Consider the following 15,823-nt stretch of genomic DNA (forward strand, 5'->3'; position numbering starts at 1 on the left):
CCCCATTCCTTTTCACGCTTTCCATGTGTATGGCCTCATGCACCATTGTTGCAAGGTAGCTTGTCATCCACTCTGCAGACTGCTTCATCTATGCAGGCAGCAAAGGCCAAGTCACCTGGAGTACTGCAGCTGGGGTCCCCTTACCTGTTTGCACCTTGTCCCCTCACTAACCTGAGCATAAATAGCAGCATTTCTAACCAGCTTTTTTATTTCTTTTCCATCAGCGGGACTCTCTGTCTCAGGCTTTATCTCGTCTTCCTCAAGCAAGTGTGTTCGCTTCCACTCAAACTTTAGCTGTTTCTTCCAGGTGTAGTAATATTCAACACACTGTGCCACGGTCTTGTGTTTTATCTGAAAAACAGCAGGACCCATGAAAGCAATAATCCTGTTTTTTCAGGGTTGATTTTCTGTGTTTGTGCTAATAGTGGGGAGTCTCACTCGGAGGAATAAACATGCGCACATTTTGGATCCAGAGCTCTATAATTTCTTTAAAGTACAGAGTGAGGTGTCATTGGTTGTGGTCATTCATAAAACCTGCTCTGTAATCTTTACTAAGGGTGCATCCTACTACTCAGTGTTTAAATCATCCCTTTTTTGAAAAGTATGTTTTGATTCAGCTGGCTGAACAGTCTTGAAGGTAACATGGGCATCTATAGAGTTTTAAACTGGACAGATAGTCTAGTCTGGTGGATTTTTTTGATATAGAATAATCGTAATAATGCCTTAATGCATAGTCTGTCCTATATTCATCAGCTGCTCTGACTCAATACTTACCGATGCTCACAACTAGAAGTTCTCAATTTTAGAATTAAACTGCTGTACAGTTCCACTGCAAAACAGCAATTTCTAACAGTTCCACTGACACAGAGGGGAAGCAACAACCCAGTAGTAATATCACTAAACTATTAATCCAGAGACACGACCAATGTTCTGGGTACCCAAGGTTCAAATCCCAGCATGACAGATGGTGGAATCTAAATTCAATAAAACTCTGATCTAATGATGACCATTAATCCATTGTTGATTGTCAGGAAAACCCCATCTGGTTCACTGATGTCCTTTTGGCAAGGAAACAGTTGTCCTTACCTGCTCTGGCCTACATGTGACTCCAGACCCGCAGCAAGGATTGACTTTCAAATTAGGGATGGGAATTAAATATTGCCCTGGCCAGTGATGTCCATGTGCCATGAATGAAAAACAAATCAATGACCTCTTTGCGGAAAATAGTGGTATATGCTGTGAGCTCATAGAGGTGGTCACAGTCCCCTTCCTAATTTATTTCATTCAAGTTCCTTCAGCTTAGTAAGCCAGGAAAGATTGATTTAAGAAACAGTTACAACTTGGAATAGGAATATGGAAAGATAAGCTGAAAGGCTTTCTATGTCCAAACCATTTTTTTGTAGAGAGAGTTTTATTCTCTGCACTGGATTCAATCCCAAGCTACACAAATATAAAATAATTCTTTTACTGGCATCAGCCAGTTATCATTTTGAAACATCACTTAAAATCCTAACAGATGCAGTCCTTTTCTCTTATCACTAGGTGGTAGCAGCAAACTGTGAAATATAGCAGGGAATTCTCAATGGAACAAACAATCTAAAATTACAGTACAACTTCATAATGCAGTATTATTAATAATACACAAATATTTAATCAATTATAGTTTTGTGATTGTTTTACCAAGGGTGCCCAAGATGTTTGACTGTGAAACGTTTCTCGACAGAGTTAATACTACATTTTACTTTGGAGCCACTGCATCCTGCTAACCCAAATATATAGTTTAGGCTACATCATCTTTTATTAAATTCTTACAAATTCCATGGTCAAGTTATAAATAGATCATGCACTAGTAATGTGCTGTTAGTGCTAGCTGATTAAATACTGGATGATGCAATGCAGTCAGAGTCCAATTTGCTCCGAATGCTGGAGGTTCAGACTGTCCAGGTGAAAGCTCCCTCTGTATATGAACTGCCCAAATCAAAACTACTTTGGACAGGACCCCAATATTCAATACTACGGAGATCAAGATGGCAGTGTAACCTAGGAAACCCATAGACTAAAGGCACAAGCAAAACATGCAGCATCCAGAACATTCTGGGAACACTTACAGCGGAGGTGGAGGAATTGGGAATATGGGTTGGGTACAGGGACATCGACCACCTCAATGTGTCCACCGCCCTCACCCACTCCAACCTCTCACCCACTCCAACCTCTCACCCACTCCAACCTCCCACCCTCACAATGCACAGCCCTCCGCTCCAACCCCAATCTCACCATCAAACCCCAGCGGGGGGGCCGCAGTAGTAGTGTGACGCACCAACCTCTACACCCCTAAGCCAGGCGCCAACTCACAGACACCTCCTCCTACTGCCTCCTTGATCATGAGCCCACCTCCCAATACCAAACCATCATCTCCCAGGCCATCCAAGACCTCATCACCCTCTGGGGAATTCCCACCCACAGCTTCCAACGTCACTGTCCATGAATCCCTCACCACCCGATTCTACCTCCTATTGAAGATTCACAAACCTGATTGCTCCGGTCGACCCATTATCTCAGCCTGCGTCTGTCCCACTGAACTCATCTCTTCCCATCTCGACACTGTCCTGTCCCCCTTAGTCCAGGAACTCCCCACCTACATTCATGACACACCCATGCCCTTCACCTCCTCCAAGATTTTCATTTCCCCAGCCCCTAGGTGTCATCTTCACCATGGACATCCAGTCCCTGTACACATCGATCCACGGCGACAAAGGTGTCCAAGCCCTACATTTCTTCCTCTCTCGCTATACCAGCCAATATCCTTCCACCGACACCCTCAACCGCCTGTCTGAACTGGTCCTCACCCTCAACAACTTCTCCTCCCACTTCCTCGACCCAAAGGAGTAGCCATGGGCACCCGCGTTTGACCCAGCTATGCCTGCTTGTTTGTCGGATACATGGTCCACTGTTACACCAGCACCACCCCCCGCCTGTTCCACCGCTACATCGATGACTGTATCAGCGCCTCCTCATGCTCCCACGAGGAGGTTGAACAGTTCATCAACTTTACCAAAACCTTCCACCCTGACCTCAAATTCACCTGGACCATCTCGGACACCTCCCTCCCCATGCTGGACCTCTCCATCACTGTCTCCGGCGACCGACTAACCACAGACATCTACTACAAGCCCACCTTATTCCCAATTCTTCTGCTTCTGTCACAGCTGTTCCCAGGATGGCCAATTCCACCTCAAAGTCCCAGATGGCCTCCTTCTTCATGATCGCAACTTCCCTTCCCACATGGTTGATGATGGCCTACAGTGCATCTCCTCCACTTCATGCACCACCGTAATTTAACCCCACCCCTCCCAATGCAACAAGGACAGAAACCTCTTGGTCCTCACCTTCTACCCCACCAACCTCTGCATACATCACATCATTCTCCGTCACCTCCAAAAGGACCCCACCACCAAAGATTTATTTCCCTCACCACCCCTATCAGCACTCTGGAAAGACCATTCCCTCTACAACTCCCTCGTCAGGTCCACACCGCCTACCAGCCCCACCCCACACTCTGGCACCTTTCCCTGTCACAAGAAGTCAAAACCTGTGCCCACACCATTCCCCTCACCTCCATCAAAGGCCACAAGGGATCATTCCACATCCGTCTGAACATTACCTGTTCCTCTAGCAATGTCATCTGCTGCATCTGTTGCACCCGGTGTGCGCTCCTCTACATCGGGGAGAAAGGACACCTTCTTGTGGACAGTTTCCGAGAACATCTCTGGGACACCCGCACCCACTAACCCCACTGCCCCGTGGCTGAATACTTCAACTCCGCCTCCCACTCCATCAAGGACATGCAGGTCTTGGGCCTCCTCCACAGTCAAACCGTTACCACCTGATGCCTGGAGGAAGAACGCCTCATATTCCGCCTTGGGACTCTGCAACAGGATAAATGTGGATTTCAACAGCTTCCTCATTTCCCCTCCCCTCCCACATTATCTCAGTGCCAAGCCTCCAACTCAGCACCACCCTCCAGACCTGTCCATCACTCCCCCCTGACCTGTCACCTTCTCCCTCACCTTCATCCGCCTATCACTTTCTCAGCTACCCATCTCCCCCCCCAACCCCTCTCATTTATCTCTCAGCCCCGGCCCACAAGCCTCATTCCCGATGAAGGGTTTTTCCAGCAACACACTCTTGACTCAGCATCCTGCTACATCAGTTTACCACCCAAGTGAAGGTATGAACTGCCTACAACAAATTTAATGTACTACACAGGCTCAATTTCTTACAAGTTGAAGAATGGTGCATCTCAACTGACTTAACATGCTAATTTTGCCATTTAATTATCTCTTACCATCTTCTGCATCAGGAAGAAATCCTTGTTGTTAAGGCAAATTGCCCTATTGAACAACCTTTTCTCTGCCGTAGTCCACTTCTCAGTACCTAAATTCAAAAGAAAACCCTGAAGAATTAACAATGTACAGGTGAAATGACAAACAGCAATTGTCAAAAGTTTGAAAAGGGTACAGGATGTGCTGGAATTACACCCCAGGCCATTCAGCACATGAAAGAGAAAACTCATTAAATTCCAGTCAAACATTTAAATCAAGAAATGTTCAAACGGAACAGTCTCTTTTCAATATTGACTGATCAGTTCTTTGCATCATTTTCTGGTCTCACCACAGATTTCTTCAAGTCACTTTTCATTTTTTTTAAGCTGTTTATTTATGAAGTGTATAAGATATATCTATTTCACCTCTGTAATAGCTTGGCTATTATTAATGACATCTTCGAGGAGAAAGTGAGGTCTGCAGACTCTGGAGATCAAAGCTGAAACTTTATTGCTGGAACAGCACAGCAGGTCAGGCAGCATCTAGGGAACAGAAGATTCGACGAAGGGCATGTGCCCGAAACGTCGAATCTTCTGTTCCCTAGATGCTGCCTGACCTGCTGTGCTATTCCAGCAATAAAGTTTCAGCTATTATTAATGACATCAGTGCTGAACCACATCACTTGACGAAATGGAAAAGGAATGCACAGCAGAAAGCGGTCCCACTCACCCTGTCAGTCAAAAGAAGTGCATGGTTTCTAGGTTCATTAATTTGTTGATGATTGCCATAAAGTGCCAAAACACACTGATGTTCTGGCACACAGCTTTGGAGTATTAGGATCATGGAGCTCCAAGACAAGGTGCTGTACACAGTGACAAGTAGTGGTAAAATAACTTGCATTTCAATGGCTCCTTTCAGGTGTCGCAAAGCACATTACAGCCAATGAAGTACTTTTATTTTTGATATGCAGTCACTGCTAAAATGTAAGAAATGAAGCAGCAAACATGCATTAAACAAGCTTCCACAATAATCTGTTTTTGTGATGTTGACAGAATGATCAATACTGGCCTAAACATTGTAATTCCAGCACACGGTGATATGGAACAACATAGCAATGGAGCTCCAGCCCAACAATCTGTTTGCCTCTTCACCAGGGAATCAGTGAATCATAAATTGATGCTATACATGAGGTAAGATGAAACTGCTTAGAAACAAAGAGAGAGACAGTAGAGGTGCTGCTCAAATTGAAATGGTCTCTTCCAATATAAAACAGGATGTTTGCTGAAAGATAATAACCTTATTTACTTTCCATTCTTATCCTTGCTATATAAAAAGTGAAAGCTCCATGGTTAAACCCACTCAGCAGAAATTAGCTAGTCATAAACAGCAGGAAAGCCTCAGGTTCGATGCTCAATTTGTGCTGAAAGCCAAGGATAGAGAGAGAAAGAAAACAATCAGCCAGCATTCCTACTCCTGGCTATCCATCTGCATAGCACATGTGGGGTACGGACAAGGACAGATCTGAACTCAGCCCACTACCACCATAGCTCAATATCCTACAAACAAGCAAGCATAGGCAAGAAAGACAACCATTTAGATGAGAGAGCAAATTGTCCTGTACATCGTCCACCAACACAGAGAAGATAATGACTTACGATATTTTTAACCTTGGATGAATTAGTCTTGTACCCAACATTTAAACAGTTGATTCTAAAACTATCGCTATAGTAATTACAGATGCAACATTTCTTTTTCAACATTTCCCTTCGCACAATCCAAGATCCCAAACAAACCTCTCTGGTGAATTAGCAATTTACTTGTACTTCTTTCAATCTACTATATTCTTTGCTCACAATGTGTCCCCTCTGCAGTGGCAAGAAAAAAATGCAGGCTAGGTTGTTTGTAATTCCAATAAACAGTTTCGCTCTCATGCTAACATTTCCATCCTCAGCCTGCTGCAGTGTTCAAGCAAAGCTCAACACAAGATGGAGGAATAGCACCTCATTTTCCACTAAGATACTTTACAACCTTCAGGAGTCAACATGGTCTTAAGTTCTTCACTCAATGAACTCTGTCCTCCGTTTTGATTCTTTCATTCTCCAAATCCCCAATCAAGTGTTTTGTTTGCATGGATTTGCTCTCAACAGAACTGACCTATTTTCTGTTATTTAACACCTCTCATTAATATCTACTCTACATCTTCTTTTGACCACCATTGCATTCTCTTTGCCTTTTGCTCTGGGGCACCTTTCCTTTCTGCTCCACTATTTCAAAGGTGCTGCCAGACCTACTGAGTCTTCCCGGTACATTCTGTTTCTAAGTCCACTGAAATGCTTCCGTTTCAATTAATAACACCCAGGTGGGAGCTAAATTCCAGCCAGGTGAAGAGCTGAACATCAGAAAGCTTAAGAGTGAGAAATGAAAACTTAGGCAATGAAGACAGCTGTTTTATCCAAATAGGCTCTCTATTTCCAAACATAAGACCTGCTGATTACATTTACAAATTAATTCCCTTCCAACAGGTATTAATCAAATTTATTGACACAGGCTTTCTGCAGTCCAAAATTAGGGTTTGCTCTTGCCATACAGCAGTGCAAGCTAGCTTGTCCAACCAAATGAGGTTGGGTTCGACATCCGTCAAGGCAGAGAGTTTAGTGCTGAAAACAGTGAAGCTACTGAACCACCTGAACATTGAATCTATCTTTCATGTAAGTGGCTGTGCTCTTACCAGTGTAGTGGTAATCTCCCAAGGGGTGACAAGGGTCTCGCCTTACACCTTTCATTAGTAACATATCCAGGGCAGCCTACAAAAACAAATATCAAGAGGAGCCGGAAATAAGATGAATCTGAATTAACACATTTGAATAAACTTGATCTGAAGCCATTCTAAGAAAGTTAATGCATTTCAAAATATCAGGTGAAGAAATCTGATGTAAAAGTCTGACATGCTAATTCCAAGCTGTCATTCAATAATATAACTGAATTCTAAATCCATACAATTTGCTGTATAACACAAAGCAGGGGCTTTATTTACAGAGATGTGAATTGTGACTTGCAACTTGTGATTTTAAACAAACTGCAACAGAAATTAGTCTTGGCCAATTCCAGTGCAGACTCTAAGTCCACCTGACAATCCACCAACATGCATATCTCTGGACTGTGGGAAGAACCAAAGCACCCAGCAAAAACTCACAGAGACAGGGGGAGAAGATGCCAAAAGATACCTAACGGCAAGTCACACACTCCACAGCCGAGAGGCCAAAGAGGGATAAGTGGGTGGGATGATTGCAGAATCCATGACGTGGAGGAGGCGATATTGGGCTAGGGTGGACAAAGTTAAAAATCACACAACAACAGGTTATAATCCCAACAGGTTTATTTGGAAGCATTAGCTTTTGAAGCACTGCTTCGTCATCAGGTACATGTGGAGCAGTACCATAAGAGACAGAATTTATATCAAACAAAACCAGATTGTTGTTAAGTCTTTTCTCTTTTAGAATGGATTACAGGGTTCGGTTCATTAATATGTAAATCCCAGAACTTCTTTAAGTCACATTCTTAAGGTTTTATAAAAAAGTGACATCTCAGCTCAGACAATGTATTAAAGGTGTGAGGTTAGAGTCGTACCCAATCTTGAGTCAGACTGGTTCTATTTCCAAAGTAGAATTTACAAATTATTACATGGATTGACTGCCTGCAGGTTGTGCACTTTTTCAGCAAAATAGAATGTATCTGCAAATATAGTTCTGCAAATACAAATTCAATTATAAATAGACATAACTCTGTGCGAGTGCAGGAGAGAGAATGTGTGTGTGCATGTGTGTGAGAGTGTGTGTTTGCGTGTGCGCAAGCTTGGTTAAGTGTGTGTGTGTGATGAGGTATAAGCCTGTGAGAGGGTGCATGCATGGGTGAGAGTCTGGGGGTGTATGTGTGTATGAGATAGAGTGTGTGTACAAGAGAGGGTCTGTGTGTGTACGAGAGAGAAAGGGAGAGAAAGGGAAGAGAAAGAATAGTGTAGTGGAGTCACCTGTTGTGTGACATGAACCCAAAAGTCTCGGGTGAGGCCATCCTCATGGGTACCGAACTTGGCTGTTAGCCTCTGCTCAGTCACTTGCGTTGTTGCCTGTCCCGAAGTCCGCCTTATAGGCGTCAATCCATGTAATATTTTGTAAATTCCACTTTCGAAATAGAACCAGTCTAACTCAAGACTGGAATACAGACAGACTTTAACCTCACACCTTAAATGCTGTCACCATTATTTTATCAAACCTTAAATTATCTTGAGACTGTGACTTAATAGTAGTTCTGGGATTTACATATTAGTGAACTGAAACCTGCAACCCATTCTAAAGGAGGCAAGATTTAACAACAATCTAGGTTTGTTTAATATATCATTTCAGTTGCATGACACTATAATCTTTTGCTATAAATTCTGTGTCTTATGTTTCACACATGCCTGATGAAGGAGCAGTGCTGAGAAAGCTAGTGCTTCCAAAAACAACTGTTGGGCTATAACCTGGTGTTGTATGATTTTTAACTATTGCAGAATCATTGCATTCCTTGTGGCCAGAATTGGCAAGTGGCAATGTAAGTGCATAACATTTGTGTCCAGTTACAGCATACTTGGGTTGTGATTACATCTAACAAATACTTCCACTGCACCTCCTTTATCTCTGAGAATTAGTTGCCCTAACTCTACCTTGACTGACCACCAACTATTAAAACATGCAAAAGTAATATTATGCTTTATGTTTACTCCTTCACTTGTCAGACTTCTAAAAACACAGGAAATAGGAGTAGGCCATTCAGCCCATCAAGCTTGCTTCACTATTCAAAAAGATCACAGCTGATCATTCTATCTCTACCACATTTCTCCCCCAACTATTGTCAAATTACTTGATGTCATTAATATCCATGAATCTAGAGATTTCAGACTTAAATATGCTCCATTATTGAGCTCCCGTAATTCTCAGAGGGTAGCACAGTGGCTACCACTGTTGTCTCACAATGCCGAGGACTCAGGTTCAATTCCAGCCTCGGGTGACCGTCTGTGTGGAGTTTGCACATTCTCCGTGTCAGCATGTGTTTCCTCAGGTGCTCTGGGTTCCTCCCATGGTACAATGATGTGCCATTGGATTAGCCACGCTAAATTGCTCTATAGTGTCCAGGGATGTGGAAGCTAGGTGGATTAGAAGTGTTGAGAGTCTGGGTGGAATGCTCTTTGGAGGGTTAGTTCAGACTCGATGGGCAGAATGACCTCTATCTGCAGCACTGTAGGGATTTTATGAGAATTCCAAATATGCAAACATCCTCAGAATGAAGTAATTCCTCCTCATCTTAAACGTCCTTTCCCCTATTTTGAGACTGCCCTCATGTCCCTCTCCAGTCAGGGAAAATATGCTCCCTGTTACATCCACCCTGTCACAGCCTGCAAGAACTCTGGTAGTTTAAATTATGTCACCTTTCATTCTTCAAAACTCCACAGAATACAAATCCAGGATCTCATAGTAAATCAGCTAATATTTGTGTCACAAAAATGTCATAACAATGACCATCTCCAATAAGAGAAAATTATAACCATCCACTGGATGTCATCCCTTGACATTCAGTGGCATTCCTGGCTCATAATTCCCCACTGTTAACATCCTGTGCTTTACCACTGACCAGAAACTGAACAGGACTAACAACGTCGGTATGGTGGGTACAAAAACAGCTAACTGAGTAGATCTCTTGCAGCGAGCAACTCACCTCCTGACTTCCCAGAGCCTGTCAAACATCTATAAGGTAGACGTCAGGAGTGTGACTGAATACTTCCCACTTGCTTGGATGAGTGGAACTCCAACACAAAGCAGTCTACTTGATAGACACCACATCAACAAGCATTCACTCTGCCACCAATACTCAGTAGCAGCAGTGAGTACTATCTACAAGCTACATTGCAGAAATTCCCCAAAGCTCCTTAGCAGCTTCCAAACCCACAATCACTACAATCAGGAAGAACAAAGGCAGCAAATACGTAGCAACACCATCACCTACATGTTCCCCTTCAAGACCCTCACATCCTGACTTGGAAATATATCACCATTCCTTTTGTGACGATGGGTGAGAATCCTGGAATTCCATTCCTAACAACATTGCAAGTGGACTCTAGTGATTCAAGGAAGCAGCTTACTGCCATCTTCAAGAGTAATGAAGGATGGACAATAAATCCTGGCCCAGCCAGTGATTTCCACATCCCATGTCTTCTACCAGGGAGTAGTCTGATGTATCTCTGTTGCACTCCCTCTATAACAAGTATATCCTTTGTTAGATAAACAAAATCTGCTCATAATACTCAAGGTGCAGCGCACCTAAGTTCTATACAAGTTCAGCAAGACATTTTTACTCCTGTATTTATCTCTGAATGAACAGCAGCATACCACTTGCCTTTCTAGCTGCTTGCTGCTCTTGCACACTAGCTTTTAATGACCCATTCTAAAGACACCCAAGTCTCTTTGGAAACCAACGCTTCCCAACCTCCCACCATTTAAGAAATACTATGCCCTTCTGATTTTTTTCTACCTTACTGGATGATCTCTCATTTATTCACATTGTATTCCAACTATCCTGTTCTTGCCCATACACAGCCTGTCCAAATCCATTTGGAGCCTCCTTGGATCCAGCTCATCTCCAATTTTATAGAACGTTACAGCACAGTACAGGCTCTTCGGTCCTCGATGTTGCACCAACCTGCAAAATTAATCTGATGCCCATCTAACCTACACTGTTCCATTATTATCCAGATGTATGTCCAATACCCATTTAAATGCCCTTAACATCGGCGAGTCTACTACTGTTGCAGGCAGGCCATTCGACGCCCCTACTACTCCGAGTAAAGAAACTACTCCTGATATCTGTCCTAAATATATCACCCCTCAATTTAAAGCATGTCCCCTCATGTTAGCCTTCACCTTCCGAGGAAAAAGGCTCTCACTGACCACCTGATTTAACCTTGTGATTATCTTATATGTCTCAATTAAGTCACCTCTCAACTTTCTTCTCGCCAATAAAAACAGGTCTCAATTCCCTGAGCCTTTCCTCGTAAGACCTTCCTTCCATATCAACATCCTAATAAAGCTCCTCTGAACCTTTTCCAAAGCTTCCACATCCTTCCTATAATGTGGTGACCAGAACTGCACGCAACACTCCAGGTCCAGTCTTACCAGTGTCTTGTACAGCTGAAGCATGATCTTGTGGCTCTGAAACTCAATCCCCTTACCAATAAACACCAACACACCATATGCCTTCTTAACAACCCTATCGACCTGGGTGGCAACTTTCAGGGTTTTATGCACCTGGACACAGACCTCCCTGTTCATCTACACTGCCAAGAATTTTACCATTTGCCCAGTACTTTGCATTCCTGTTATTTCTTACAAAATTAACTACCTACACTTTTCCACATTAAACTTAATTTGTCACTTCTCAGCCCAGCTCTGCATTGTATCTATGTCCCTCTATAACCCACAACATCCTTCGGCACTATTCACAACTCTGCCTACCTTAGTGTCATCTGCAAATTTACTAAGTCATCTTCTACGCCCACCTCCAGATCATTTATAGAAATGATATACAGCAGTGGCCCCAAAACAGATCCTTGTGGCACACCACTGGTAACTGAGCTCCAGGTTGAACATTTCCCATCAACCACCACCCTCTGTCTTCTTTCAGCTAGCTAATTTCTGATTCAAACTGCTAAATCACCTTCAATGCCAAACCTCCTTATTTTGTGCAATAGCCTACCGCGTGGAACCTTATCAAACGCCTTACTGAAGTCCATATGTACCTCATCAACCGCTTTGCCCTCATCCACCTGTTTGGTCACCTTCTCAAAGAACTCAATAAAGGTTGGGAGGCACGACCTACCCTTCACAAAACCGTGTTGACTGTCCCTAAGCCAACTATTTCTCTCCACATGATTATAAATACTATCTTTTATAAACTTTTCCAACACCTTACCTACAACCAAAGTAAGGCTCACTGGGGCCTATAGTTACCAGGGTTGTCTCGACTCCCCTTCTTAAACAACAGAACAACATTTGCTCTCCCCCAGTCTTCTGGCACTACTCCTGTCGACAACGATGACATAAAGATCAAAGCCAAAGGCTCGGCAATCTCTTCCCTGGCTTCCCAGAGAATCCAAAGATAAATCCCATTTGGCCCCGGGGTCTTAACTATTTTCAGATCTTCCAAAATTGCTAAAAACTCCTCTTTGTCAACCTCAATCCCATCCAATCTTGTAGCCTGTATCTCCGTATTCTCAAAACATTGCCCTTTTCCAATGTGAATACTGACGAAAAGTATTAATTAAGCACTTCCCCTATGTCCCCAGATTCCACACACCACTTTTCACTACTATCTTTGATTGGTCCTAATCTTACTTCAATTAATTTTTTTTTTTCCTGATATACCTACAGAAGGGCTTAGAATTTTCCTTGATACTATCCTATCCAACTTCTCATGTCCCCTCCTAGCTCTTCTTAGCCCTCTCTTCAGATCTTTTCTGGCTAACTTATAGCTCTCAAGCCCCCTAACTGAGCCTTCATGCCTCATCCTCAGAGAAGCCTTTCTCTTCTTCTTGACAAGAGCTTCAACCTCTTTAGTAAACCATGGCTCCCTCTATCGACAACTACCTCCCTGCCTGGTAGGAATATACTTATCAAGGACCCGCAGTAGCTATTCCTTGAATAAGCTCCACATTTCAAGAGTGTCCATCCTCTGCAGTTTCCTTCCACATCCTATGCATCCTAAATCTTGCCTAATCGCATCGTAATTGCCTTTCCCCCAATTCTACCTCTTTCCTTGTGGTATATACCTATCCCTGACCATTGCTATTGTAAACATAATTGAATTATGGTCACCTACCTCCAAATCTAACACATGACAGGGTTCATTCCTCAGTACTAAATCCAAAATGGCATTGCCCCTCATTGGCCTGTCTACATACTGTGTCAGAAAACCCTCCTGCACACATTGAACAATGTAGTTTTGTGTCACCAGAAAACTTGGAAATACGACATTTCAAACTCACATCCAAATCATTTGTACAGATTACGAACAACTGTCATCCAACTGTTGATCCATACAGTACCTCATGACGATCAGCCTGCCATCTTTAGAATACTCATTTTTCTGTTTGTGAAGCAATTCATAATCCATAGCAATATTTACTCCCCAGTCCCATCTGCTTAAATTTTGTTTACTAACGTCCTCTGTAGGACTTATTGAAAGCCTTCTAAAAATCCCAACACATCTCTGGTTCTCCTTTATCTATATTTCAAGTAAAACCCTCATTTCCACTATATACAAGTAAGCTTTTCAACAGGGTGATGATAAATAATGGTAAAGGTAGTTAGTGAAGAGCAAAGAATAAAATTCCAATTATGATGGTTCAGAACAAGCACTATGCATTTTCAAAGAAATGAACATGGCTGGTTACCAAAATATCTCCCCGGGTGTCGTGTAGACAATGCAGAGCTAATTCCAAATTGGTACCTCCTCCAGGCAGCACACTCGAACAAGCTAAATTCAACAGATCTGTCACTGCAGAAAAGTAAGTTAGAGAAAATCACCATAAGAAACTGAGCAATTTGAGTAGAAAATGCAACAGCGTCATCTGTAGTTTCGTCCCTCTCCACCCTCTATCAAAAGATGCTAAGTCCAACATCCACAAACACATTTGCGCCCTCTATTGAATAATGGCCAGGAGCGAGATCTGATTTTCTAACTCTTCCCCAAGTCTCCTTTGTGTAGACATTAGTAAACAAAACGGACACAAGTGAAATTTTGGGGGAGTGCGGTTGGTCTGTTGTGTGGAGACGGTCATGAAGAGGCTTCAAATGAACCTTCCCACACCCATCCCATTCCTGCAACCAGTCACATTTTACATTCTCCCCCACCAAAAAATTGTCAATGGGGAGCAACATAAAAATTCAGCCCACTGTTTTAAAAATTGAAATGCCTTAAAAATTTTGAGGGTGGGGGCTTGTGGCAGAGAATAAAATTCAGTTTTAAACAAAGCAGATTTTTAAAGCTACTCAGAGTTCACATTTCAAGACTTAAACCAGATGGACAAATAATAAGTAAAAAACAAACAATAAACAGTAAGTTTTATTTTTTAAAATCACTTTATTCTCTACTGTGGTTATGATGAGAGTAATTCACACTCTCTGAATGATTAAAAATTGCAAGAATATTCCATAAGACTTTCCTTGGCCTAAATTTACAAATTTTCAGTTTTTAGTTTGGGAATAAAGAACTTGAGTATTGCTAAAACAAATTTGTCAAAGCTTTTCATCTTATACTCATCATGACAATTCATAAGAATATCAAATTTTCCCCATACATTGTTATTTCATACAAATTGTATTGGTAAGTGCAAGACGAAAGGTTTTCACAAAATGCAACTTTTCTCAGAAATAATTTGTTAAATCATGTACTCACAGTTTGAGTTCCTCACATGACTACTCATTTGCAAAAGAATAATTTATAGCAGTTATAAGTCAAAACTTTCTGATCTGCAACAATACAGGATAGGATTTTCGTATTTATATCAAATAAGCTAACTACATCTAGCAGAGATTTCACGACAAACAGATTAAGGCAGCTAGCTTGAAACGCATGATCACAACATTTACTTCTGCTACCAGAACTCTAGCTTCACATCACCCGATGAGCTCAAGAAATTTTAAGAAAATACAAAATAATAATTTTTCAAAAGAAAAGAAATCTCAAACTTACCTCTCATCTGAGTGATTTTATTAGTTTCAATGTCATCCCATGGTTTCCATACTAGATCTGCTTGGTGAACGCTATCATCAAGTAATGACTTGTCTTGCAATAACGGAATCTCTGCCTGGAACCGTGTTCCAATGTTAATATGCCTAAAGCAAGTTACACAGGATGAAATGAAAATTATGCTGGATCATAAGTGAATGAAATGGCCAATTGGAGAGAATGGAGAACTCTCAATCCTTCATACACAAAAATCCTAACCTCAACTAGCTTGCCAATGAGGAGACACCAAAGCAAGCAAATAAATCTCAGAATTCATTACTAAGGTTAGTATATTGTTTTCCTCTATCAATTAATGGGTATTGTAGTAGCTGTGGTACTATGTTGACTGTGTCAGTAGATCCATTATCCAGAGGTTAAAGGGATCCAGAGGTCTGAATTAATGATCTAGTAAAATAAATTTAAATCCCATAGGGCTGCTGAGGAAGTTAGAGGCATAGAGATGTACAGAATGGAAACACTCTTCGGTCCAACCCGTCCATGCTAACCAGATATCCCAACTATCCCGGCCCATATCCCTCCAAACCCTTCCTATTCATATACCCATCCAAATGCCTTTTAATTGTTGCAATTGTATCAGCCTCCACCACATCCTCTGGCAGCTCATTCCATACACGTACCACCTTCTGCGTGAAAAGGTTGCCCCTTAGGTCTCTTTTATATCTTTC

At 42.2% G+C, this 15,823-nt stretch overlaps 1 protein-coding gene across 4 annotated transcripts in view; it reads right to left on the reverse strand.

Annotated features, from left to right (window-relative positions):
• Positions 1-15,823, reverse strand: part of LOC122542734 (zinc finger protein 541-like) — a 59,940-nt gene that overhangs the window by 3,775 nt on the left and 40,342 nt on the right. For 3 of the 4 annotated variants that reach the window (XM_043680723.1, XM_043680725.1, XM_043680721.1), the window contains exons 11-15: positions 15,102-15,244; positions 13,801-13,904; positions 7,051-7,126; positions 4,346-4,434; positions 172-351 (exon numbers count right to left, since the gene is read on the reverse strand). In XM_043680723.1, coding sequence (XP_043536658.1) covers positions 172-351; positions 4,346-4,434; positions 7,051-7,126; positions 13,801-13,904; positions 15,102-15,244 — 592 coding nt within the window. The remainder of the gene's footprint in view (positions 1-171; positions 352-4,345; positions 4,435-7,050; positions 7,127-13,800; positions 13,905-15,101; positions 15,245-15,823) is intronic. The other variant, XM_043680724.1, reaches the window with a different exon arrangement.

This window comes from Chiloscyllium plagiosum, chromosome 41, assembly GCF_004010195.1.
Source record: "Chiloscyllium plagiosum isolate BGI_BamShark_2017 chromosome 41, ASM401019v2, whole genome shotgun sequence".
NCBI classification, from domain to species: domain Eukaryota; kingdom Metazoa; phylum Chordata; class Chondrichthyes; order Orectolobiformes; family Hemiscylliidae; genus Chiloscyllium; species Chiloscyllium plagiosum.